At 33.7% G+C, this 26733-nt stretch overlaps 2 protein-coding genes across 2 annotated transcripts; one reads left to right on the forward strand and one right to left on the reverse strand.

Annotated features, from left to right (window-relative positions):
- Positions 1-3911: 3911 nt before the first annotated feature.
- LOC145634235 (putative ABC transporter B family member 8) lies at positions 3912-12838 on the forward strand. The gene is made up of 9 exons (XM_081685659.1): positions 3912-4200; positions 4440-4494; positions 4630-4808; positions 5760-6217; positions 7679-8219; positions 8447-8626; positions 8706-10007; positions 10877-11274; positions 12193-12838. Exons 1-9 carry the CDS (start codon positions 3952-3954, stop codon positions 12548-12550), a joined length of 3720 nt encoding a protein of 1239 aa, XP_081541785.1. The 5' UTR covers positions 3912-3951; the 3' UTR covers positions 12551-12838.
- Positions 12839-15452: 2614 nt separating this feature from the next.
- On the reverse strand, positions 15453-21636 carry LOC145635536 (putative protein phosphatase 2C 6). The gene is made up of 4 exons (XM_081686838.1): positions 21187-21636; positions 17928-18215; positions 17395-17500; positions 15453-16364 (listed from the first exon to the last, which is right to left on the reverse strand). Exons 1-4 carry the CDS (start codon positions 21553-21555, stop codon positions 16048-16050), a joined length of 1080 nt encoding a protein of 359 aa, XP_081542964.1. The 5' UTR covers positions 21556-21636; the 3' UTR covers positions 15453-16047.
- Positions 21637-26733: the final 5097 nt, after the last annotated feature.

Genomic DNA, 26733 nt, shown 5'->3' on the forward strand with positions numbered 1-26733 from the left:
CATCCCAAACATTTAATGATTATTGTATGTCGATTGGAATTGTTGTAGAACATCCAGTAGCTCATGTTCATACACAAAATGGACTTGCTGAGTCATTAATTAAGAGACTACAATTGATTGCAAGGCCATTATTGATGAAATCAAAATTGCCTTCATCTGCTTGGGGTCATGCCATAATACATGCGGCAACTCTAATTAGGTTGAGACCAACTGCTTATCATAAGTTCTCACCACTACAATTAGTTTTTGGTCGAGAACCTAATGTCTCACATCTAAAAATTTTTGGTTGTGCGGTGTATGTTCTTATTGCTCCACCCCAACGAACAAAGATGGGTCCACAAAGAAGGCTGGGAATTTATGTTGGGTTTGAATCACCCTCCATAATTAAATATCTTGAACCAATGACCGGTGATTTATTTACGGCCAGATTTGCCGACTGTCATTTCAATGAGACAGTATTCCCAGCCTTAGGGGGAGAGAAAGTGGACCCACGAAAGAAAGAAATAGAAATCATTTGGAATGCAACACAATTGTCAATGTTTGATCCACGAACAAATATGTGTGAACAAGAAGTTCAGAAAATTGTTCATTTACAAAGCATTGCAAATCAGCTGCCTGATGCATTTATAGATGCAAAGAAAGTGACAAAATCACATATACCAGCTGAAAATGCCCCTGCACGAATTGAAATTCCTTCTGGTGATAAGATCATTGAAAATGAATCTCTAGCACGCCGAAAGCGTGGAAGACCACTTGGTTCAAAAGACTCTAAACCAAGAAAATTAAAAAGACCTGATGAGATCAACAATATTCCCCTTACAGAAGGTCAAGAAAGACAAAGTACAAATGAGAATAGAGAAAAAGATGATAATTCGAAAGGGGATGAACAAGATGACCATGACATCGATAACAATGAAACTTCAATAAACTTTGTTTCTACCAGGAATTATTGGAATAGAAATGATGTTATCGTAAATGAAATATTTGCATATTCCATTGCAATTGAAATGGCATCTGACGAAAATGATAGTGAACCAAGAACAGTGGAAGAATGTCGTTGCAGGCATGATTGGCCAAAATGGAAAGAGGCAATGCAGACAGAGTTAAAGTCACTCGAAAAACGAGAAGTGTTTGGAAAAATAACCCTTACACCAGAAGGTGTAAAGCCAGTTGGATACAAGTGGGTATTTGTGAGAAAACGAAATGAGAAAAATGAAATTGTTAGATACAAGGCAAGACTTGTAGCCCAAGGTTTTTCTCAAATTCCAGGGATTGATTATGAGGAGACATATTCTCCCGTAGTTGATGCAACTACGTTAAGATTTCTGGTAAGCTTGACAGTCTCAGAAGGACTAAAGATGCGATTAATGGATGTAGTAACCGCATATTTATATGGGTCACTCGATACAGATATTTATATGAAAGTCCCAGATGGACTAAAATTACCAGAAAACCACAAGCCTAGACATTTACTTTCCATAAAATTGAAAAGGTCACTTTATGGATTGAAACAGTCTGGGAGGATGTGGTATAATCGTCTTAGTGAATACCTTATGAAAGAAGGGTTCAAGAATAATCAAATCAGTCCTTGTGTTTTCATTAAGAGATCACAATCAGGGTTTGCAATTGTTGCAGTTTATGTTGATGACTTGAATATCATTGGAACCCCAAATGAACTTGAAAGAACTGCAAAATACTTGATGAAAGAATTTGAGATGAAAGACCTTGGACAAACTAAATTTTGCCTTGGATTGCAAATTGAGCACTTAAATAATGGTATTTTCGTCCATCAGTCTAACTACACCGAAAGAGTGTTAAAACGTTTTTTCATGGACAAAGCGACCCCAACAAACACCCCGATGATTGTTCGGTCTTTGACTATGAAATATGATCCATTTAGACCTCGAGAGGAAAACGAGGATGTCCTTGGTCCTGAAGTACCATATCTAAGTGCAATTGGGGCTCTAATGTATCTAGCTAACAATACTAGACCAGACATAGCTTTTTCTGTGAATTTGTTAGCCAGGTTTAGCAACGCACCAACGAAGAGACATTGGAAAGGAGTAAGACACTTACTACGATATCTACGAGGAACAAAAGATCTTGGTTTGTTTTATCAATCAAGGCAAGATGCCACCCTCATCGGATATGCAGATGCTGGATATCTATCAGACCCACAAAACGCCAAGTCACAAACTGGATATCTGTTCACCTATGGTGGAACTGCAATTTCTTGGAAATCAACAAAGCAAACCTTAACTGCGACATCATCAAATCATGCTGAGTTGATTGCCCTTTATGAAGCAGGACGTGAGTGTGTATGGCTAAGGTCAATGATCGGCAATATCCAAGAAGAATGTGGGATGAAAGAAGTAACTGAAAGTCCAACCATCATTTACGAAGACAATACTGCATGTATTGCACAAGTAACTGAAGGATATATTAAAGGTGATAGGACTAAACATATATCCCCAAAACTGTTCTTTACACACGATTTGCAGAAGGAAGGGAAGATAAATGTCCAACAGATCCAATCATCTGATAATCTTGCAGACTTGTTTACAAAGTCCCTACCTTCGAAGAGTGTTGAGCGGTTGGTCCACAAGATTGGGATGCGTCGTCTTCATAAACTATGTTAAAATCAGGGGGAGCATTATATGCACTGCACTCTTTTTCCCTTCGACCAGGTTTTTATCCCAATGGGTTTTTCCTGACAAGGTTTTTAATGAGGCAGTACACTAAAGCATATAGTAATATATTGTTGTACTCTTTTCCCTTAGCTATGGCTTTTATCCTAAAGGGTTTTACCTAGCAAGGTTTTAACGAGGCAACATATACCCTATTCTGTATGGACATTCAAGGGGGAGTGTTAAGAGTTAATTAATTTAGTCAAGGTGTGAATGTCCACACTCCAATTTCTTCATTACATTTAATGTAGTAGCCAACCCTAATTGCCACCCTCTAAGGTTATAGCCCACAATGTAATAGTGATTTTTACTACTATAAATAGCCATGTAATTTCACTTGTATGACACACAAAAAATATTACCAAGAGTAATACATAAAAGAAGTAATACTTCTCTTATTACCTCCTTCTCATAATCCTCTAATTTCTATATATTTCATAACATGCTTAAATTTTTTTCTGTACTTGTTTAGTTATTTTTGCCCTTGTTGTAGGGGTGATAAAGTAGAAATTTTTTATAGGAAGTAATCCGTACTAGTATTTTATTTAGCATCCAAAATAGACTTGTCAATTACAATCCGTCTAAAAAGATTGGATCCTAGCTAGATGCAAAATTTAATTTTTAGCATATACCAATTTTATTTTATTTTTTGGTGTTCCGCCCGCTTCACCCTTTGGGCTAATTCGGACTTGAGGATCAGACGATCAGTTCTGGATGGTTAGGTTCTAATCCCCTCCCAATTGTTGATGGGGGATCAAGCACGCGGTCATTCATATAAAGTGCAATCTCAATCACCACTGCACCAACAACCAATTGGTAGCATGTACTGAATCTAATTACCCAACTAACCCACCCAATTGACAGGTCTACGCCCCAAAACAATCAACCATATCATATAGCCACAAAGCTTAGAGTCATGATTGACATACTTGTTATTGGAAGCCCCACATAATGCTTAATGCATGAGTATATAGTTTTGATACAGGTTGTTTTCCTAGAAAGACCACCTATATATAAGTTGTATATAATTCCTTTCTTTTCAGCAAATTCATAGCTTATCTAGCTACCCACTCTCCCTTCTCTTAGCTTTTTTTCTCCTTTTTAAGGGGTAATAGCCAACATTGTAGTTGCACTTTGAAATTTGTATTTTGATGGAGTAGCTAGTAGCTAGCAACCTTGTACAACTCTTTAAACCCCCCCCCCCCCCAAAAAAAAAAAAAAAAAAAAAAAAAAAAAGGGGTTTACAATACATTGAAGAATATACATGGAGGAAGAAAAAGAAGGAAATCATGGGATGAAGGAAAGAAAATCGAATGGAACAATAATAATATTTCGGTATGCCGATTGGATCGATTATCTCCTAATGATATCGGGTGCCATTGGAGCTATAGGTGATGGAATGTCCACAAATTGCCTCTTAGTGTTTGCTAGTAGGCTAATGAATAGTCTAGGCTTTGGCCAAAACAAACAGAATAATAATGCTAATAAGACCTTCATGTCCGATGTTGAAAAGGTTAGTTGTAATATTATACTTAATTACTTATAATATGCTTCATATATAAATATCATATAGTAAAAAATATATATATGCATATGGAGGATCTCTAGAATAATTCCAATGGTTAAGATCTTGATCAAATTAAAAATGTAATTTATTAATGATAATAATATGTATATATAGTTTAATAATTTATATTATTAATTTGTTAATTATTACACTGCCCTATACTAATAGTTCTTTTGTTTTACCAGTGCAGCTTATACTTTGTTTACTTGGGACTAGCAGTCTTTGTATTAGCTTTCATGGGTAAGTAACACATTTACCTGCTAATTTAATTAAGTACACAATAAACCCTAGCAAATTTATTGAATAAACATATTGTATACCTAGATTTTGGTAAATATGATCTAATTAGTTTATCATGAAATATGAATCTTGTAGAGGGTTTTTGTTGGAGCAAAACTAGTGAGCGACAAGTGTTGAGGATTCGATACAAGTATCTGGAAGCTGTGCTAAGGCAAGAGGTTGGCTTCTTTGATTCACAAGAAGCTACTACATCTGAGGTTGTGAATAGTATATCCAAAGATACTTCACTCATTCAAGAGGTTTTGAGTGAGAAGGTATGTTTAATTTGAACATATATATGTATGTTTGAACATAGATCATAATAATTATACTTTGAAATTTTGTGTTCTTGGATTAATGTAACCCTTGTTTCTTAACATTGTCAAACATCGATCACTTATCTAATAATCTCGGATTCTTGGCATATATACTAACATGGTTGAACACAATTTGAAGTTATACTTATGTAAACCCTTTTTCTTAACTTTAATTTGTCAAACACATAACTTTGTCTAATAAGCTCAGATTCTTGGCATATATAACATAATTGACTAAATGACGCTTTTATATGTAACAGAACATGGATTTTTTTTTTTTTTTTTTAAATGGTTTAGTTTACTTGAGGCTAATAAGTATTGGCCGGGAGTTCAATTGCCCCATCTCCGGCATAAGGACTTGAGGTGATGTATGTAACATAGAGCCTATTTGTTCTAGACATAGTATTTTTCATGGCTACATTTTGAAACAATCTATAATTTCCTTTTTTTTAGATGCTCTCCTTTTTCATAGTGCTTTGGAGCTGTGCACAATTTCCTTTTCTCCTTGCATTATTTTTTCCATTTTTTCCTTCAAAATGTGTCCATTATATATATTGCTACATTTGCTAGTGTGTTTCTTTTTTTCTTTTTTTTTTAATTATTATAATTTTTATTTTTTGGCTGTGGTTCAATCAATTCATAAGTAACCTTTCATATACTGATATACATAGTAACTATTGGACTTAAGTAAATTTGGATCTTTACACCTTTAATTACAATTTCATAATAACAAGTCCTTTTTTTATCAAGCTTTTTAATAATTAATATAAAAAAAATTATTACAAAATATGTATTAGGAAAAAAAAAAAAAAATCTATTTCATTTTAGCTAAAGAGATAGATGGAACACTTGCCTTATTTTGCTTTAAAATCTAACATTAATTTCTTGCTTTTTTGAGGGTTATTTCAGGTACCAATATTCTTGATGCACTCATCATCATTCTTATCAGGCATTGCATTCTCTGCTTACTTCTCATGGAGGCTAGCAATAGTAGCCTTTCCAACAGTCATACTCTTACTAATTCCAGGAGTAATCTATGGTAAATACCTTCTTATTTTATCAAAAAAGTCGTACCAAGAATACAGCAAAGCCAACAGCATCATAGGAGAGGCCTTAAGCTCTATCAAAACTGTGTACTCTTTCACTGCTGAGAAGACGATTCTAGAGAAATATGGTCTCATTTTGGACCGGACAATGAAGCTAGGGATTAGGCAAGGGGTCGCGAAAGGGCTGGCTGTTGGAAGCACAGGGCTTGCTTTCGCGATATGGGCATTTATTGCTTGGTATGGAAGTCGTTTGGTTATGTACCATGGAGAAACTGGTGGTAGAGTTTATGCTGCTGGTGTTACATTTATCATGGGAGGAGTGTAAGTATTCTTCTTAGTTTATCACACTAAACTTTTCTTGTGTTTTTTCTCTACTTTTTTTAGCATGCTAATTTAGTTTATGTGACTAGTTTGGTTGATGCATATGTGATATGTTCAAGCTAAGATGTACATGCTAACTAGTTAATGTATGTTAGTATGTAGCAAATGATTTGTGAAATTTTTCTTACAAACAATTTATTTATGATTGACAGTCGATCTTTTGCTTGTTGTTAACCATTAACCTAGGGTTTGTTTGATATCACTATAAGTTTTTGTTGTAAAAAAAAATCATATATGTCATATGATGAATTAAAATATTAGTCAAACTTATTAAAATTATGATAATATTAAAAACTGTAACAAAAAAATGGAATCAACTAAACAAAAAATCGAAAACAAAAAACAAAAAACGATGTCAGACAAGTCCCTAGTTTTGGAAAACGATTAATGAAATTTATATGGTATGGTACTATATATGATGCAAAGGGTATTGAACATAATTAAAATTCAACGATACAAATTAAGATGTGAAATAGATACAATACATGTATCTAATTAGACAATGAACTCGAAAATTATATTCAAGGATAAATTAAGACTTCATAAAAGTATCAATATATTTATGATTGCATCTTCTATTTCATGCATCATAGAAAATTGAGTGTCACATGAAAGACGAAGATAGTATCAAATATATTCTTGTCCTCTATTAATATTAATTTCTCTTGTTGTTGCTTCAACTTTCTTTTTTCTATTTACTTATACAAAGTCTAGTCTTCTTCTTATATTATATATATTATAATATATAGTGCATTATTGTTCTATGATCTTGTGAATCAATGTGATATTGATGCCTAATAATGCGTTGGATTATTGTTGCTTCAATGCTTCATGCTTGATTATATAAGGGTTGTCATTTTTTATCATCTTATTAATTATTACGTAAACAAGTACGTACATGATTTAACTTATACTCAATTTCTCATAATGTTTCACCTACTTTTCTATTTATATATCTTCCTCCTAGAATTAATTAATAGTCATATAAATTAGCATGTTAATATATATATATCTAAGGTAGAACTGACTTATTGTCAATCAGATTTTTCTATATTGATAACTTAAAATGAGGTACAAAGAGATGATAGGTACTTCGTATGATCCATGTAATATAAAGGTTTTTGGTAAAATCATGTACTAAGTATTTAACTCTTACTTATGTAAGGTTTGACATTATAAGACAACTAATTTTAATTTAGACGAGTTATGGGAGCATTTACATTGTATTCATAATTAATAATCTTTAATTTTTCAAATATAGTATTTAGCATTTTAGCATAAACTTTAAGAACATAATAATCTATAAATCACTACTTAATTTTGTTTTTTGTTGTTACAAATTCGTAAACATTAAACTAATTTGTTACTTGCATTTCAATCATATGCATGAAATTGATGCAGAGCACTTGGAAGTGCACTACCAGAAATGAAACACTTCACAGAAGCCTCAGTAGCAGCATCAAGAATTTTCGAGAGGATAGACCGGACTCCATTAATCGATGGTGAGGCTAAACAAGGCCTAATTCTAGACAAAATTCAAGGGGAGGTACAATTTGAACGCGTTAACTTCACCTACCCTTCTCGCCCTGATACCATCATCCTAAAAGATTTTGACCTTAAAGTCGAAGCAGGGAAGACTGTTGCCCTTGTTGGAGCAAGTGGGAGTGGAAAATCCACTGCTGTCGCGCTACTTCAGAGATTCTATGATGCCAATGAGGGAGTTGTGAGGATTGATGGCATTGATATAAGAAGGTTGAAATTGAAATGGATTAGGAGTCAAATGGGACTTGTTAGCCAAGATCATGCTTTGTTTGGTACGTCGATTAAGGACAATATCATGTTTGGTAAGCTTGATGCTACTATGGATGAAGTTATTAGTGCTGCTCAAGCTGCAAATGCACACAACTTTATTAGGCAACTTCCTGAAGGCTATGAAACTAAGGTACACATATATGTTATCGAATGTATAAATTCTTAATTTTTGTACGTGTACCGTATTATTGTTGTGTTATAACATGTTAGCAAGTACGCCTTTTCTTATTTTTAAAAAATGTTTGAGACGGCCCTGATCTTTTAGACCTTGTTATATGCTTTTTTTTTTTTTTTTTTTTTTGTTGTTAATGTTGCACTCTTGCTTTTTGTTGTATTAATCATGTATCACAATAATAGATTGGAGAAAGAGGATCGCTTATATCCGGAGGTCAAAAGCAAAGAATTGCGATTGCTAGGGCAATTATAAAGAACCCTGTGATTCTTCTGTTGGATGAAGCTACAAGTGCACTTGACTCAGAGTCTGAAACTCTAGTTCAAAGCGCCCTCGATCAAGCCTCTCTTGGGAGAACTACTCTGGTACATACAAAAACTTCAATAAGCTAGTTTTTATGTACATATAAAAATTCATGTTGATTAATTTCAAAATGATGACCAGGTAGTTGCACACAAGCTCACCACAGTGAAAAATGCAGATATGATAGTAGTAATCAACCACGGCGAAATCATGGAAACAGGATCACACAAAGACCTTATTAACAAAACTAATGGACATTATGCAAAGCTAGCAAAAATGCAAAAACAGTTAAGTTGCAATGACATAGACCAAAGTTATGAACCTAGTGCTACTTCTTCTGTTCCTAGAAGTGCAGGAAGGTTAAGCACTGCGCGATCAAGTCCTGCTGTTTTCACTACACCATTACCTGATTCTGAACACCAAGACTCCTCAACAAAATCCCATCTTTCACCATCCTTTTCGCGGCTTCTCTCTCTGAACTTGCCTGAGTGGAAACAAGGCCTAGTTGGAAGTCTCTCTGCAGTCGCCTTTGGTGCAGTGCAACCTACCTATGCCTTAACAATAGGGTCAATGATCTCTGCCTTTTTTGTGACAAATCATGAGGAAATGAAGTCTCGAATCAGAAACTATGCCATAATTTTCTCACTTCTTTCAATTTCTTCCATCACATTCAACCTTGCTCAACACTCGAGTTTTGCATACATGGGTGAGCGCCTCACCAAGAGAATCCGCCTCAAGATGCTTGAAAAGATATTGAGTTTCGAGCCTGCTTGGTTCGATGATGAGGAGAACTCAAGTGGGGCACTATGTTCAAGGCTAAGCAATGAAGCAACCATGGTGAAATCCTTAGTAGCTGACAGAGTTTCCCTCATAGTTCAGACCATTTCGGCTGTTACAATTGCAATGATAATGGGACTAATCACAGCATGGAAGCTCGCGCTTGTAATGATCGCAGTTCAACCCATCACAATCCTCTGCTTCTACACAAGAAAAGTGCTACTATCTAGCATAACAAACAACTTTGTAAAGGCACAAAATCAAAGCACACAAATCGCGGTAGAGGCAGTTTATAACCATAGGATAGTAACTTCTTATGGGTGTGTAGGAAAAGTACTTGAACTATTCGACGAAGCACAAAATGAGCCTAGGAAGCAGGGGAGGAGGAAGTCATGGTTAGCCGGGGCCGGTATGGGTTCGGCTCAAGGACTAACATTCATGTGTTGGGCATTGGATTTTTGGTATGGTGGAAAATTGGTTGAAAACAAAGAGATTTCTGCAGGAGATGTTTTTAAGACTTTCTTTGTGTTAGTGAGTACTGGTAAGGTTATTGCTGATGCTGGGAGTATGACTTCAGATCTTGCTAAGGGTTCTGCTGCTGTTGCTTCGGTTTTTCGAATTCTTGATCGAAATTCCCAGATTTTGGAGCCATCATCAATGTCTCAGGTTAGCAACTGAAAGTCTGTTTCTTGTGTGATATTTTTTTAAAGCAAATAATTAATCAATTCAGAATTAATATTAGTACATAATATAGATAGTTGTATCATAGAATGTTCGAGAAAAGTTAGTCAATTTAGTACATATCGTGGGCCCCGTGGCGTTGGGCAAAATGGATAGGAACGCTGAGGATAAGAAGATAGGATAAGGATAGAAAATTAGTAGATGAGATAAGGATAAGAAATTAGTAGTTGAGATAAGGATATAGATGATACTATCTCTTATTTGGTATGTGCTAGGAATTAAATTGCAATAAATAGTAAAGGATATTCATCCCTTTTATATCGGATAACATGTATCTTCTCAAACAAATTAAATCAAGGAGAATGAGATATGAGACATGAGGGATTTTAAAACACTATTCCATTTACCTTTAAAAAAAAACACTATCCCATCAATAATCCTCACAAATAAACAAGTTGAACACATAATTTCAATATTGTACATCTCTTTTAAAGGTTATCTTTGTACATCACGTAGACCTATCAATTCAGGTCAACGGGTCGGATTCAGGTCAAATTTCTGATTGTTTGGGTCATTTGGTTCGAGTAGTTTGGATTGTTTGGATCATTACAAACAATAATAAATGGGTCAAATCGGGCTAGGTTGGGTCGGGTTCGGGTTTTCTCTCAGTAAAATGGGTTTGGAATTGGGTCAGGTCGGGTCAGGAATTGATAGATCATCACTCATCACGTCATATGTTCATTAAAGGTCAGGACAATGTGTAAACTAATTAGTATTTTTTATTCAATATATATATAATTCTTTTTGTGTAAACTGCATTTAACCAATGTCAAATGTTGTTGTGTAACTTACAGGCAACAACACTAGAAAAGATCATAGGAAGAATAGAGCTACGGAAGGTGGACTTTGCATACCCAACACGATCCGAGAGCGCAATCCTACGACAATTCAGCCTAGAAGTGAAGGCAGGCACAAGTGTAGGGCTTGTGGGAAAGAGTGGGTGTGGGAAGTCAACAGTGATAGCCTTAATACAAAGATTTTATGATGTTGATAGAGGAGCAATAAAGGTAGATGGGGTGGATATAAGAGAGTTTGATGTGGTGTGGTATAGAAAACATATGGCCCTTGTTAGCCAAGACCCTATAATATATTCAGGATCTATTAGGGATAATATTGTTCTTGGTAAGGTTGATGCCACTGAGAATGAAGTTGTTGAAGCCTCTAAAGCTGCTAATGCCCATGAGTTTATTTGGTAAGTAGATTATGTGCTCAATATTATTTTAGTTTTTTTTTTAAATAAAAAAAATTCTCCTTTTCTTTTTTTAAAAGGAGCTGGGGAAGAGTGGTGTTGGTGGTACTAGTGTCGTTTATGAAACACATAACTATTATAAATTGGATGGTAATCAAATAAGACTTGGATTACTAATCAAAATCGATCTAGATAACTCATACTCATCATACTCATATATGACTCATCAGAGAGAGTGAGGGATAGCTCAAGTGGTTAGAGCCTTCTTCCCGATTCCAGGAGATTTTGGTATCGATTCTCACCTATATATATACATATATATGACTCATGAGACTACTAATCCCTCCAACTCCCTAATATAATTTAGTGTGAGAACAATCATCATTATCATTTTTTATTTATTTCATTTTAATTATTATGAACCTTAACCAAACCAAAATCATGATGCATATATGACTCATACTATGATCCAACCCAACTCTCTACCAGAGATTAGTATGAACACATTCATAATTTATCAAATCATGTTTTAATTTGGCTTTTGATTTTTACTTTTTCCTTTCATAAGGCTTTCTTGATATATCTTTTTATTTTTATTTTTATTTTTTCCTTTCATAAGGCTTTCTTGATATATCTTCTTTAAGGAAGGATTCAAGATAATCTCTAAAATTGACATGAAAAGTTAATCTTCTCTCATAATATATTGTTGTACTTTTAGTTTTTAATTAAATAATAAAAGTGAAATGATAAAGTGGCACGAAAACATATGCATAAAGTTGTGAGAGGAGATTAACTTGGAATGTTAATCTCGGAGATTAATTGGGGCTCCCTCCTTTTTTAATTATCGATCCTTGATTTATTTCCTATTAATCTTGATTTAGCTAAATCATAAAATGGACTAATTCATTGATTTGCACACAGCTCCTTAAAAGAAGGATACCAAACCGAGTGTGGAGAGAGAGGGGTACAATTATCAGGAGGTCAAAAGCAAAGAATTACTATAGCAAGAGCAATACTCCGAAACCCAATTATTTTGTTACTTGATGAAGCTACAAGTGCTTTGGACATGCAATCTGAGAAGTTAGTCCAAGAAGCCTTGGACCGAGTTATGATAGGCCGAACCACCCTCGTGGTGGCTCATCGGCTTAACACTATTAAAAACCTTGACTCCATCACCTTCATCGAGGATGGAAAGGTGGTGGAGCGTGGGACTTACACCCAACTCAAGCACAAGCGTGGCGCTTTCTTTAACCTTGCTAGTCTTCAAAGCTTAAATTAAGGTATGGAATTAAACTAATTGAATTAGGGTAGTATTATGTATTATTTTCATCAAATGAATCATGTTTTATAGTATATATTTGTATTACGGAGTACTATAATTACAAGAGTTGTTCCAAATCATTCATGTAGGCTGCTGATGAAGGAAAGTATGCAGTAATGATATTCTCAACAAAATTAGGCTGAGTATCTTCTAGGGACTCCACTTGTAAAAAGAACTCATTCACAATCCCCTCCATGTTAGAAATGGATACTTAATATCTTATGGAAAAGCACATAGACTTGTATTAAATTTAAGCGAGTCTAATTTTGTTTATAAAGCCATAAATTATAATTCATTATGATACCATTATTTCAAATTCATTTTTCAATAAATGATTTATTAGATCATGAATAAGTTGAAAAATAAAAAGCGGTATTGTTAGCTTACTAATAATAGGAAAAAGTGGAAAGACCCTTAAGAAAGGCTTAATCCCGATTAAATAAATTACATTGTCGGAACATATTTGAATTTATATTATTATAATTTATAATTATAGAAAACATATTTGATGCTCTCTCTCCCTCTTTCTCATCTTTTCCTTTCGATCCTCTTCCTTCTAGACTTGTATGTTATTTACTTATTTCCAGTCTTTTGTTCTTTATCTCCCAAATTCACTTCACTATTTTTTTATCAAACTTTAAACTCATCATATACTAGCGTGTCGAAATTTTCTTCTTTCATCTATCCTTAACAATTAAAAAAAATAAAAATAATTTATTCCGCAAGCAAAAAACTAGTTTATCCTTTTATTTTTATTTTTTTCTTTTTTTTACAACAGTGTAGTTGATCCTTAAAGGATTAATTAGTTACCTAAATTTCTTTAGTTGAGGACCTACAACACTCATTTCAATGGTCTTTAAGTTTATTTAATTGTATTACATATATATATATATATATATATATATATATATAATATATTTGCACCCATTGTTGCAAGTTCTACTGCAATTATTATAATTTTTTTTTTGCAAATGTAATGAATTAGTGTCTTTAATACGGAGTATTATTTTTAATTAAGTGAATCATGTATGTTAGGTATTATTTATCTCAAATAAACTAAGCAACTAATTGAAATTTTAATTATAGGCCATCTAGTCCATGCATGTAGAAGTAAATTTATATCAAAAGCCATTGTCAATTCTTGATCTTGAAGAGCCACTTAATTTCGTTATGAAAGTACATAAACAAAATCACACAACAATTCATAACACAGAAATTCAAAAAAACAAATGAACAAAAAGTTAAGAACTGAACCTCGTCAATCAAGAATTGTCTCTTCTCCACTAGCTGTTGACACAATTGATCCTTATTATTCATCTTGATTTCAATCAGTCTCACAATTAAGGCACAAAAATGATCAGAGAGAAAATAAGTGATCTTGGAATGAAAAAGAGCACGCACATTTGAAGGGTTAAATAGAGTTGAATCAAGATATCAGAGTTGCGAATGAAAAAGAACACAAAGGACTATCTGTACTAGGTATATCATAAGTCGGGTTGTTTTACGGTCAAGACGGGTTATATTTTTTAAAACAAATTCATCTAGATATGTCTGCTATAGGTCCATTGACATTGACAGAGTCTTATGATCTTGGAACATTCTCCCGAAATGGAATTTATTTATTTTAGAGTCGAAGGCATACAATACCTTTTTAGGTTATGTAAGTTTGCTAAGGATGCATTGAGGAGTGGCATCTTCCAAATCCGCTCAGAAGTTAATGTAGACCAGTCTTGTCTAGACTGGATTTTGTGCTTGTGGACACCTACATTCAACCTCCTGTCCCAAATTGAAGTGCAATAATGATACAAAAACCCGTTTTTCGAGCTAGATCAAAGTTGAAGTGTTGAGGGATATCAAATGTCATATAAAGTAAGTTTTGAGACTTCAATCCGCTTATTAATAGGCTTGAAGTATACTCGCACATAATTAATCTTGATTAATAACGGACCTAAACACGTCAAATCCTGTGCTTAGGTCTAATGGACCTTACAAACCGAGTGCAAGGTCTGTATATGTGGATAGCACTTTCAAAGAGCTTTCCAACTACATTATAAGCCCAATTCTAACTTATAACGAAATGTATATAATAAAAACAATAAACTAGGCCCAAAACCCACACTTATTAATGAATCGATCATATCTTAAAATCCACAAAAGCTTTTGAACTAACTCTGATAGATTTGGAAAGTAGACTCCAAAGCTTCCAACGCTATCTTATTTGTCTGATCATGTCGAGTTCTGAATCAAAAGTTATGTAAGTTGTACTACACCGCATTTTTTAACAAGATAAGTCGGGCACGCATGATTGTTGCGCAAGATTCCTAGCTAGAGTTGCACACAACACCTGAGCACAACTTTCTTTATCGCATGCACCTCCTAACATGACGTCACTTAAACCCTAACCCTAGAGTCTTACACCTATGTAGGGGTCACTATTAGACCTCAATAGACTAAAAAACTCCAAAAATTGACTGCAAAGTTCTTAAACCCTAATCTCATATATCCTCATATTATTCTCATACTACTATCATAGTACCATACTACTTTTTCCCTCTATCCCAAAGACGTTTAACCCTAATTAATTCATCCGAAGTTTTTAGAGGTTAAGGTGAAAGAGGAAGTCCATAAACACGCAAGACGAAGGTTTAGCTAAAAGGAGAATGATTAGTTTTCTAAGCACTTAGTTAAATCACTTTCCTAACTTCTCTGCAACCCTTTTTAACAAAATTCCTAACTTCCCTACACCCCTTTTTAACAAAATTCCTACTGTACAGAAAAGAAAAAAATAATAATAATAGAGGTCCAAAAGGGAAGATAATACATACAGTAATTCAAAACAGGGAACCAGCCAATGTCACTAAAAAGAAAAAAAAAAATATGGTGTTATAAAAAAGATTTATACCTCCAACATTGTTTTAGTAGCACATACTCCATAGCATGATAGCATTACATAACATTCACTACATTAGTAGTACATAACTATACATGACCTTAACTATAAAAAAATTTGCAAATGAATACACTGAAGGGAGGCATTCAAATCCGGTTAGATTATTGAGCATGAACGACAATTGGCTGCAGCTGATATTTACAGGATCAGAGCTTGAAGCCGAGGCAACATCTTGATGTCTTCAGCTTTTCATTGACACCAGAAAAAATGATAGCATCATTGCTAAACATCGATAGTTTGTTTAAATTTTCCTATTTCATATTTTTGTCATTTCCACTTTCGGAAAGTTTGGATCAAACCAACTAAAATAGAGGGTTGATCCAATAATTTGCAGTAATACAATTTTGAAAGTCAGGAGCGCTATTTCACCAGCATTGTCAGCTTTGTACAGTAGAAAATAATAGCTGATGAAGGCTGCCTAAAAATATCTAGAAAGCTTCGTTGGAGCTTTATATTTTCTCAACAGACCTCAAAGAAATGAAGAAAATCAATATTCAATACCCTGCTATGTTTGTTTCTTTGCTTGATTTCTTCTCCTCGATTTCAGATCAACGACTATGATTGAGATGTTATCAGAACTGTTTCTCCCAATAGCAAGCTGCCTGAGATTGTCAGCAACCACTTGTGCAGGACAAATTTCACTGGATACTGTGGACCTTCGCATTCGCCTAAGGAGGCGGCGTGCAACCTCGCCTACCTCATCATTTGACATGACATCCCAAAGCCCATCACTTGCCAATATCAAACACTCGTCTTCATCACTTCTCGTCATGAAAGTGATCTCGGGCACTGGAATTATGTAAGGGCTCATATACCTATCACCTGAAACAGAAGTAATGCAGCACATTAGAATCCAAATGCAAAGCCAAGTAGCTAATATATAAGTTAAATGCAATCAACGGTTCAAAATCTGAGTATTAAGTGAACGAGAGCTCGTATTTGAGACCAGGTTTCTTAGATATCTTTGAAGAAAAGAACAATGAACAAGAAATGACTTGAATTGCAAGCAGTCTATGTATCAATAGTACGGAGTAGATACACATACTTGAAGCTCTACGATGGATGATGGTTTACAACTTTTATGCCCACCTGACAACCAATTTGGTAAAAAGGTTTATTAAGAAGTACTTGGTTTGACATGATTTTGTTGTTATTTCTTTGTCAGAACTCCAGAGTAACAAACAGGTAGCTGTACAAGTTAAAATCCCATCTCCGATCAAAAACTAAAGCATCCTCAGAAAGTAGTTAAAGACTTAAATTAATCAAGGGACTCCAGCAAGCAAAGAAGTGAGCCTGTAGTCAAAGAAATTATAAGGGAGCAACTGCTTTGAAAAGCCTAGTCCTTTGCTTAGCAATTATTGATTCATAAGCAGGGTAGGGCCAAATCCACTTACTAAGGCTTCATTGAGCTAAGTTCCTTCCCCACTCCTTTTCATTCATTTGTCCTAGTAGGGAAATTCTTATTCGCAATGATGTATTGCATTGCCTTATGATAATGCGTTTCCTAAATACAAGAGCCATACTGACTTGTTGAAGTTCCACAGGAAGTTACGAGAATGCAAAACAGGGCCAAAATATACCAAGCTTGGTCCTTCACAAGAATTAAGGATTGCTCTCTATCAACATACACAGAATTGGGATCAACAAAGATTTTTGGTATTGCAGAGACAGCAATAGATGACAGGTGCAGCTTTTATTTTATTTTCAGTTTTTACTTTTTTTTTTTTTACTCCAGTTTGTTGTGCCAATGTAATAAAAAAATAAAAAGAAGTTCTGCAATGACTGGCAAGAAATGTGTACATTTAAACGGGTCATGTGAAGGAAAATCGTAAGAGTTAGTGAAGAAAAGGACCTATAGCTCGAGACATAGCAAGGACTCCAAGCACCCTAGCACCATGCCAGTTTATGACTCTCCCACCCTCTCCTTCAATTCTCGATAATTCATCAGCTCTATCTGGCTGTAAAACACACAGACATGTTTTAGTGACAATCATAGGAAATTGCGAAATTGAACAGCTAATTAAATAGTTATTATACAGGTACTACCAGTCACCAAGAGCAGGCAATGATGAGCATGCAATTGTTAGCACTAAACACAAGATTTTTCAAGACATGCATGCATTGTGAACACGAGGACAGGTTTACAAGAGCACTCACCTAAAATGTGGAATGTCTATCAAAAACAGCTGACTTTTCTCTAGCAGACGAAATTAACTAATGGCAATTCATGTAGCGAAGTCTGCACCCACAAATGCAACTAACTGTAGGAATAGACAACATCTTACTGTGCAATGCTAATCCTGAGGTGCTTTTAGCACCCTTAAACTAAGAAATCATTTGCATATATCAGACACATAAGAGAGATTAGGCGTCAACTTGTCTCACCTTGTGATCAACAGTCAAAGGAATGGTCTGTGTCCTTCTACAAAGAACAGCCCTTGAATCCCCACAATTGGACAAAATGATCTGACAACCAGAAACAACTGCTACAACAGCCGTGGATCCAACCATCTCTGAGGCTTTAGCTTCTGAGACAACCTTGTCATCGGCTCTCCGGAAGCCACTGGAAAATACTTGTTTCCACTTCTTCTGCCACTCAAATCCATCAACTCCTTCCCCATTTAACTCCTCTGCTATAACCTCATGCATCTGCTCGGCACAGAAGTCAGCAACCTGCCAACAAAGGGAGGAAGGATTTTCACATCAACATATGGAAACACACTTATGTATATTGATTCTCCCATAGGAAGGGTGGAAAAGAGGAGGGGGGGAGATGCAATGTGGATATCTACAGAGTATATGTGACCTGTGTGGCCTAAACTTCACACACTGGGTCTCAAGTATGAAAATGATTGACAAACTTCCGTGCACTCATTATAGAAGCTATCAAACATTCACTTTGCCAATGTTTCAAAAGATTAATTAAAATAATCCAGTATTTGCCATGTTATACCCAAGTGTATATCTTACAAGATGATGACAATCAAAACAATTGCTGAACTCAGGATCAAAACTAAAAGGGAATAGCACAAGCCACATTTCTAATTGAACCAAAAAATTTAGATAACCAATAGAAAGGAAAAAAAATAAAAAATAAAAAAATAAAAAGGAAACAAAAAATAAAAACGAGTTCTCTAGATGAGCTAGCTATATTTATTTATAAACATATTACTCCCTCTATAATTTTACTACTTTACCTGCTTAAAATGTCAGGGGTGTATTTTCAAAATTAGAAAATTTTACCCTGTTTGGTGATATAGATGTATAAAAAATGCAGTCAAGTGGAATCTTGTGAGATTTGTTATAATATTCATCTTTAGAATATCAACTTTAAGTCAAATCTAATATGTAACCAAATATATATTTTGTACATCCACCTATACAAAACCGTGAATTACAGATTTTAGCTGTGAATAAAGATATTGTTCCGAATGTTCTCTTACAAAGACTTTTATTTACATAATTTTACAAAGTATAAGAACATATGGAGTACTCTAGAATTTCCTTCTTCACACTTTCAACAAAATTGTAAAGATATGTAGACTTCCGATTATTTATATAGTATATGTCTTTGCTGCTTAATTGTTAATAAAATGGAGATATTAAATTTCATAGGAACCTTCCTAATATTCATATTAGCTGGAACATCGTGTTGGGTTGGTCAAAGCCATCATAAACATGTAGCAGTTGGAAGCTAAAAAGCAATCAAGGTGGCTCTCTTAATGGAGAGATTTAGATCCATCCACATCCAGAAAAAAGATTATCTATGTTATTGTATTCTAATGAACTTTCATGGACCTCCTTAATTGCTTGCCACGTATGAGTCTAGATGTTTAATTAGCTTAAACAATACCAAATTTCTGGTCATATACTTTTAGCATTTGTTTAATCTTAAGCTAATCAACATCCAACCAGAAGCGGAAAGAGATCAGCTCAGTCAACTTTTGAGAAATAAGAAAAGATCTAAACATAGAATACACATAATTAGTAAGTCTAGATTTGTCGTTTACTATATCCTCGCTGGTTCCTGTTATTTTACCATTGAAAACACTAGCTTACCATAAATTTTTATTTTTAAAAGATGACTAGCCTATTTTATAACTGGTATTTAAACTTTCAGGTCTACCACGAATGAGCACGCGTACAACCCAAGAAACTACCAAATAATGAAGCTTTTAAATTTTAAGCATGAAACCAAACTACACACCTTTCAAACAAGGGAAAAAAATATACACCAGAAAAAGGGAACAAAATTATCCTGCTCCGACTGATGTACAGCTAAAACAGGATCCAGGTTGCCACAAGGTTAGAAACTACAGAGGTTCTGAAAACAAGATATTACGAAATAATACACAGTAATAAGATACTTAAAGGAGGAAACGGAAAGAAAAGGCAAGTCCAAGGAACCAATAGCCAACGTCTAAGGACTGGAACAATAACACGGGGCTGCTGCGGGATAAAGGTACCAGTTCTATTTAATTTGACCTTAACAAAGCTCAACAACTTGTCATCATGCTCATAGACCAATAACAGGATGCAAAAAAATCTATATTCCAATAGTTTACCGGCTACTATATTTAAGATCACAAAACAGCAATTTAAAATCCTCTCTGATTATTCAGGTAAAGAATCTTTACGGTACACACCAATCCCAACATAAATTGGTTCAAGCTAATAATTAAGTACATATATGTTTAACAATATCAATCAAGGATTCAAGGATCAACCAAGATTGTTCTTTCTTCCATCCAAAGAAGTCATTTTTTGGCAGATTTCCGCAATTGATTAGACCAATTACTCAGCAGCTGTCAAGCCTGTCATCTACTTCATCACTGCAACATAGTATACCCGCAATTCCAATTCTACCTAAGGTTAAGCCGTTAAGGCCATTTAAATCCTATTCCCATAACGCGCAAGGGTATAAGCATCATGATTGGTACTCCTTATACGTAGTAAATAATAAAGTTAACCGCATGAATCAATTAAGTAAAATTTCAACTTATTACCATTGCCAAGTTTCATATGTGATTATTGGAGGCAGTTCCTAGATTTTCAACAAAATTTCAATCATTGCACCAACTAGACACTCACGAAAATGTCTTCTTCCTGATAAAAAAAATTCAAACTAACTGATTTCTTCGCGTATTTCTCTATTCATACACGTAAAAATACACCAAATTTGATCATCATGTTTCATAGAACACCCACAGCTTATTCTTTATTTAGCGTTCTTTAGGTTTAGAACGAGCTACAAAGAGCAATGATGAAGACGAGATTGGGATTCAATCCCTCGAAAACATTACTAACTACACATCCTGATCGCCTGATCTACACTAGAATACTCAAATTCCAAAAATCATCTAAGATTTGCAATGAGAAACCAAAGTCTACAATATTTATATCAGAATTTCACACCAAACCCCAAAATTCACACTAAAATAACATTTGCATCATAGTTTCATACTTCGTATCGTAGATGATAAATCATTACTACGATTATTTATTACCGCCTACCAAACAAGCCGTTAATAACAGTAATTCAAAACTCACGATATTATAAAACTCCATTTGTATAATAATAGTAATAATTTTTTTAAAAAAAAGAGTGATAATAATTGGGAAGAAGAGAAAGAAGGAAGAATACCTCGGGACCACCATGACCATCAAAAACACCGAAGAAATGAAGAGGAGAGAGTTCAAGGGAGGTTCTAGAAGCAGGAGCAGTACAACCACCCACGTGAGAGCACGTGCTGGAGACAAACCCAGGGACCACCGCAACAGCATCCTCCATTTCAGCTCTCCGACCAATTACACAGGTATATCCCCAGGTAACCCTATCATGTCTCCCAACACACTTCTCTCTCGCCGGAGATTCGCCGGAGATTCCAACTACTGTCTCCGAAATCTCGCCGGAACTTCCGCTGCTCATCGCCGACGACGACGAAGATGATGATGACGTCAACGCTTCTTCGCCGGAGAACATGGAGCTCTCGTCGGAGGAAGAGGATTCCATTGATGGGGGAGGAGAGAGAAAGTAGAGAGAGAAAGGAAGAGGAGAGAGAAAGTTGGGAGACGAGAAGAGAGGAAAGGGAGAAGGAAAGAGGGGAGAATAAAAATGAAGAAAAGAAAAGGGGGGGGTGGGGGATTGACGAATCAGGAAAGGGCACGTGGAGGAGAGAGAAAGTAGGTTTTTTAATTTTGGGGATTTTTTTTTATTTTTTATAATTTTTGAATAAAAATGGAAAATGACTTGAAATTAATTTGGGATGATTAAATTTTGGGGAATAGTGAAAAGTCGTACTTGTTATTTCAGCTGCTTTTTGGCTTGTCTACGCCACGTGTCTTTTTTCTTTCTTTTTCTTAGTTTTAATTTAATGTCGGTTTTTTTTTTTTTGTAAGATCGTGATTTTGTGCTCCAATCAGCAATCAGTCGTCACAATTTACACGACACTTTCGTAGACTAATTTTTTTTTTTCTTTTTTAGAAATATAATTTCGTATTCATTCCTTAAAATACAAACAAATTCCCTATTTCCCTAAAAAAAATTAATGAAAAATGATAAACACAGGCATAAGCGGTATATATAAAATAAAAAAATAAAAAAATAAAAAAACTCAAAAAGGAAAGATTGAGAAAAGTTTAACATCAATTATACCGATCTGCACATCATTTTAATCATGAATTCTCAGCTTAACTCCATTTTGGGAGTATATTGAATGCTTATACAGTTATACATAATGCTAATGGTTACATACTTCCTCCGTTCTTTTTTTATTGCACCATGAGGGATTTCACGCTTGCCAACGTATTTTTTTTTGCTATGAATAGCTTCAATTATACTTTTGTAAAAATTATAAAAAATTGATATTTGAAAAGAAGATTTCGAGACGAATCTAACTAGATCCCACATGACTATATTTTTCCGAATGGATAAATCAAAAATGATGGTCAAAGAAGTTTAAGTGAATAGTGTAAAAGTCCTAATGGTGCAATAAAATAAAAACGGGAGAAGTATATTATTACCCTTAATTTATTAAAATATTAGATAATGATGCATCTAAAGAACTTTTTTTTTTGAAAAAAAAATGTTCTTTCGCGTTAGAATTCATGATAAAATACTGACCAATAATACTAAGTCTGTTTCATATTGTTTGCAATAATTAAACGTTTTTCACTTACAGTTTATATCAAATCGTTACAAATAATAGGAATGAGAGGTATAATTTATCTTTACGTGATATATACAATAATCTGAAATAAAAACTTGATCTTGAATGTATCTCCAATCTCCATGCATCACATCCATGGGAGACTTGTCCAATCTCTTGAAATGGAATGGCTTTTGTGACATTGATTGCAATCAAATGTCGTGATTGAACTCTAATTTTCAAATTGTGGAAAGATCTGATTCATATACACATTTGTATTCGTTTCTAACCAGGTATTTAAGAGATTGGAAATCTTAATTAAGGATAGTAAAGAAGTGTGTTTGAGCCTTGAGTATGTGGACCTCTTGGGAGCTCAACCAATCTTCTTATTGTTTTACTCTAGTTGTAGAATAGCCAACTTCAAGAAATGAGACAGGCATGTTCTCAGTGACTGAACTAAGCTGAACTGAACTTATTAGAACTGAACTGAACTGAACTGAATTGAAATAAACTTATTAGAGCTGAACTGAGCTGAACTTATTAGAGTTAAGTTGAACTGAACTTATTAGAGCTGAACTGAACTGAAAATAATCGTATAAGAGCAGACCCTTACTCCGTATGATTTATCAATGGTTTTTAGTGATTTTATATTGATAATAAAACAAATATGGACACTATTTTATTTTTGTGATCTTGTGATTTGTTATAATGTTAAGGTAAAGTGATGAACTTTGTTTTTTTTTTAAAAAAAAAAAAGTTAAAAGATGAACTTTAAATTTTGTATACAGTAGAAATATTGTCAAATCCTAACACGAATGTATTTTAGCCCTAGAAAATACAAGAATCTTTGCCCCGTCAGCTTTTAATTCCTGGCTACGCCTTTATTTGCTATGTTGAGTAATAATAATTTGATGATATCTACTCATAAACTTGAAAAAAAAAAAAAAACAGAGCCTTACCATTATTAACCCATATATCCAAGGTATCCACAATAATGTAACCAGTAAATGAGTGATGACCAAGATTTTCACTCATTCTTTAAATCTTCCTTTGGATTCCAAAATATATAACTAGGGTACGTGTCATATAACAAAAGCATCAAGGGCCCACAAAACGTTTTTTAACTTGACCTTACTTTTCATAAGTCAAGTTTATATCTTGGCACCTTTTGCTTATCGCCTACCCTCTAAACCTAGGCTAAAAAAAAACTTCAAAAAAAACTTTAAATAGCTTCAATCTTAATTGTCCATTTGTACAATGTACTTCCAAATCGGACGGTTCAATTTTGTTCATTTAAAAAAAACGTTTCGTTTCGTAATTAAAGTGAATTTCTATTGAGTGCACAACAGAACAGCTCATTACTGTGGACCCCATTCTAAAACAAAAGTCAACATCAAACGATGATACGTCGTTTTTGGTTCTACCAAAAATCTTATTTGGGCTATTCATATGTTTACACGTTATGATGATTTATTTGACAAGTGTCCAAATTTTTTTCCTAAAGTTTTGGATTAAATCATTAAAGTACTAGTAAAGAAAAGGATTAGGAAAAAGAAATGTATATTAATTAAGATTTATACGTTGTTTATTTGATTAGTCATCTAAATGGATTGGTCTACTACATATACCCGTTTTCAATTTTTGGTTTTGAGACTTCAAAAGATAATTAATCATATAATTTTCAAGTTATACAAAACTTGATTATTTAGGCCACTATGAGGGCGGATTTTGATTTTAGTTTTTTATAAGATAAACATTGCATAAAACTATGAGGTCGGATTTTAATTTTTTAAGTGTATAACTTTGATTTCGACATTCAATTTACTAGTATTTTATTTTAAAAGGTAAGATGAAAGACACTATTAAACCAACAACTCTTACAACTTTAGCCAGTCCAACACTACAGGTCAGCGCTTGAGAGTAGACGAGGGAGGTAAGGGAATTCCCCTACTTCCAAGTATTTTGTAGTTAGTAGGGTTCGAACTTGTGACAAGGTGAGTTCCCCACCAAGCAAAACTTAGTATTTCAACTTTCAATATACAAGTGACACAATTACTCCGTATATTGAAACAATGTATGTATGTTGTATGTATATCAATTCGTTTTAATTATGTGATAGCAAATAATCATTAAAGTTAAATCGTTGCTGATTTTAATTAGGCGGAAGTGAAGTACAAAAGGAGTAGAGGAATTCATACATTTAAAAGATTAACATCTCATAAGAGTGTCTCCAACGAGCTAGCGACACGCTAATTGCCAAATAAACTTTCCATTCAACATATGTAAGATTTCAAGCAAACTCGCTTTGTTGCTAAGTTGTGCCGCATTGATTAGTATGAATGTATGATGCAATTATAGTGAATTGAAATAACTTGTGTATGTTAGTTTAAGTCATCTTAATTCAGTCATAGCGAAAACACGGGAAGAGAATGAAAACTCGCAACAATAATAACGAACAAAAAACATCTAAACAACTAAACAAGTATGGTGGTAATTAATATACATTCTGCTTTGCTAACAGATGGCATGGTTGAGACATAAAACACTATAAATGAGTTCGTTGGCTGACCTTGCCAATTTTTCACATGAAGAAAAGTCTCTCACGCTTTCGAAGAAAATTCGTTTGTCTGTTGGTTACCCTCCATTCGCCACGTATACTAGTATAGGAACTTCCATTTTTATTAATTTATTTTTTCCTTAATTGGAAAAGTTTTTGATGCAACGTTTTGTTGGAATATAGTAAACCCTTTTTATTTTATTAATTTTATTAAGTGTTATATTTTGATCGACATATGTAGTATAATTTTGTACAACTTATTTGATTTAAATAAAATAATAGATAAATGAAGTATTTGGAGTATTAAAATTTTGTATTACTGCGTTGTAGAAAGATAAGGGGTTAATAATCTATTGAAAAATAATGAATGTAGGAGAAAAAAATGTAGATTTTTAGCAAAAAATAAAATAAAATTGTACTTTATAACACTTATTAAAAATTTAAAATATAATTACATTTGATAAGAGTAATTATTAAAATACGGAGGGATTATGAAATTTACATTTGTTTTACTATTATTTTCTATTATAATCCAACATTTTTCTATTTTGATTTTTTAATGTTGTGTTTCACACTTTAGGTTTGATGTATGTACGTTACAGTGTTTATACATGTATGATGAATTGTTAGTAATTTATTATTGATGATTATTAGTATTATTAGAGTGTGATACAAAAGCAAAAGGCTTTGCTTATTGTCAATGATATTTTTTGTCGTTGATACTTTTGCACATCAGAAACATCTTCGTCATATTGTATTATTGTTGAAGCTTTTATTTCTCAATTTAATATTAATCCAATAATTATATGTTGGTTAATAATAATGTCAAAATTTTAGGATGATTAAGAAATTTTCATAAAAGTGTACCTAAATTTTCATCTTTGACTTATTATTTTAGTAAGGTGTAATTTTAGTGGTTCACAATTAACTAATTGTATTAACGAAATTTCCATCTCAAGTAACAGTATATCTCAACTCCAAAAATTGACTTCACAATCTTACAACGTAATTTAATTGGTAGAAAAAATAGGGATAAGATGTAAGCTTGAAAATTGTGGAGTGGTAAGTATAGAGTACAATTCATTATTCAATTATTTGTACTTGTACATGGTAAATCATATTATATTCGAGCTTTAACGAAAACATAAATACCACCTCTATTTTATATTTTTTGCAACTTTAAATATTTTATATCTCACAAATAATATCCTAAAATTGCAAAAAATATAAAACGGACGTGTAAGAAACTTCTAATGAGGCTAATCCATCCATATATTTATATACTACCAAATTCTTGCAATGTTCTACTCCATACCTTGGAAGTTAGAAAATCCGTGGTTAAGAAATTGGCATCATATGCATGTTTTATATGCGAAAATTAAAATTACGTAAGAATTGTTGATTGAATATCTTACCTAGCTTGGACCACAACATCTACAAGATTATTGCTTACCGTTGCACTTATTTAAGATAATATAGTTTATAA

Source organism: Chenopodium album, chromosome 6 (assembly GCF_948465745.1).
Source record: "Chenopodium album chromosome 6, dcCheAlbu1.1, whole genome shotgun sequence".
NCBI classification, from domain to species: domain Eukaryota; kingdom Viridiplantae; phylum Streptophyta; class Magnoliopsida; order Caryophyllales; family Amaranthaceae; genus Chenopodium; species Chenopodium album.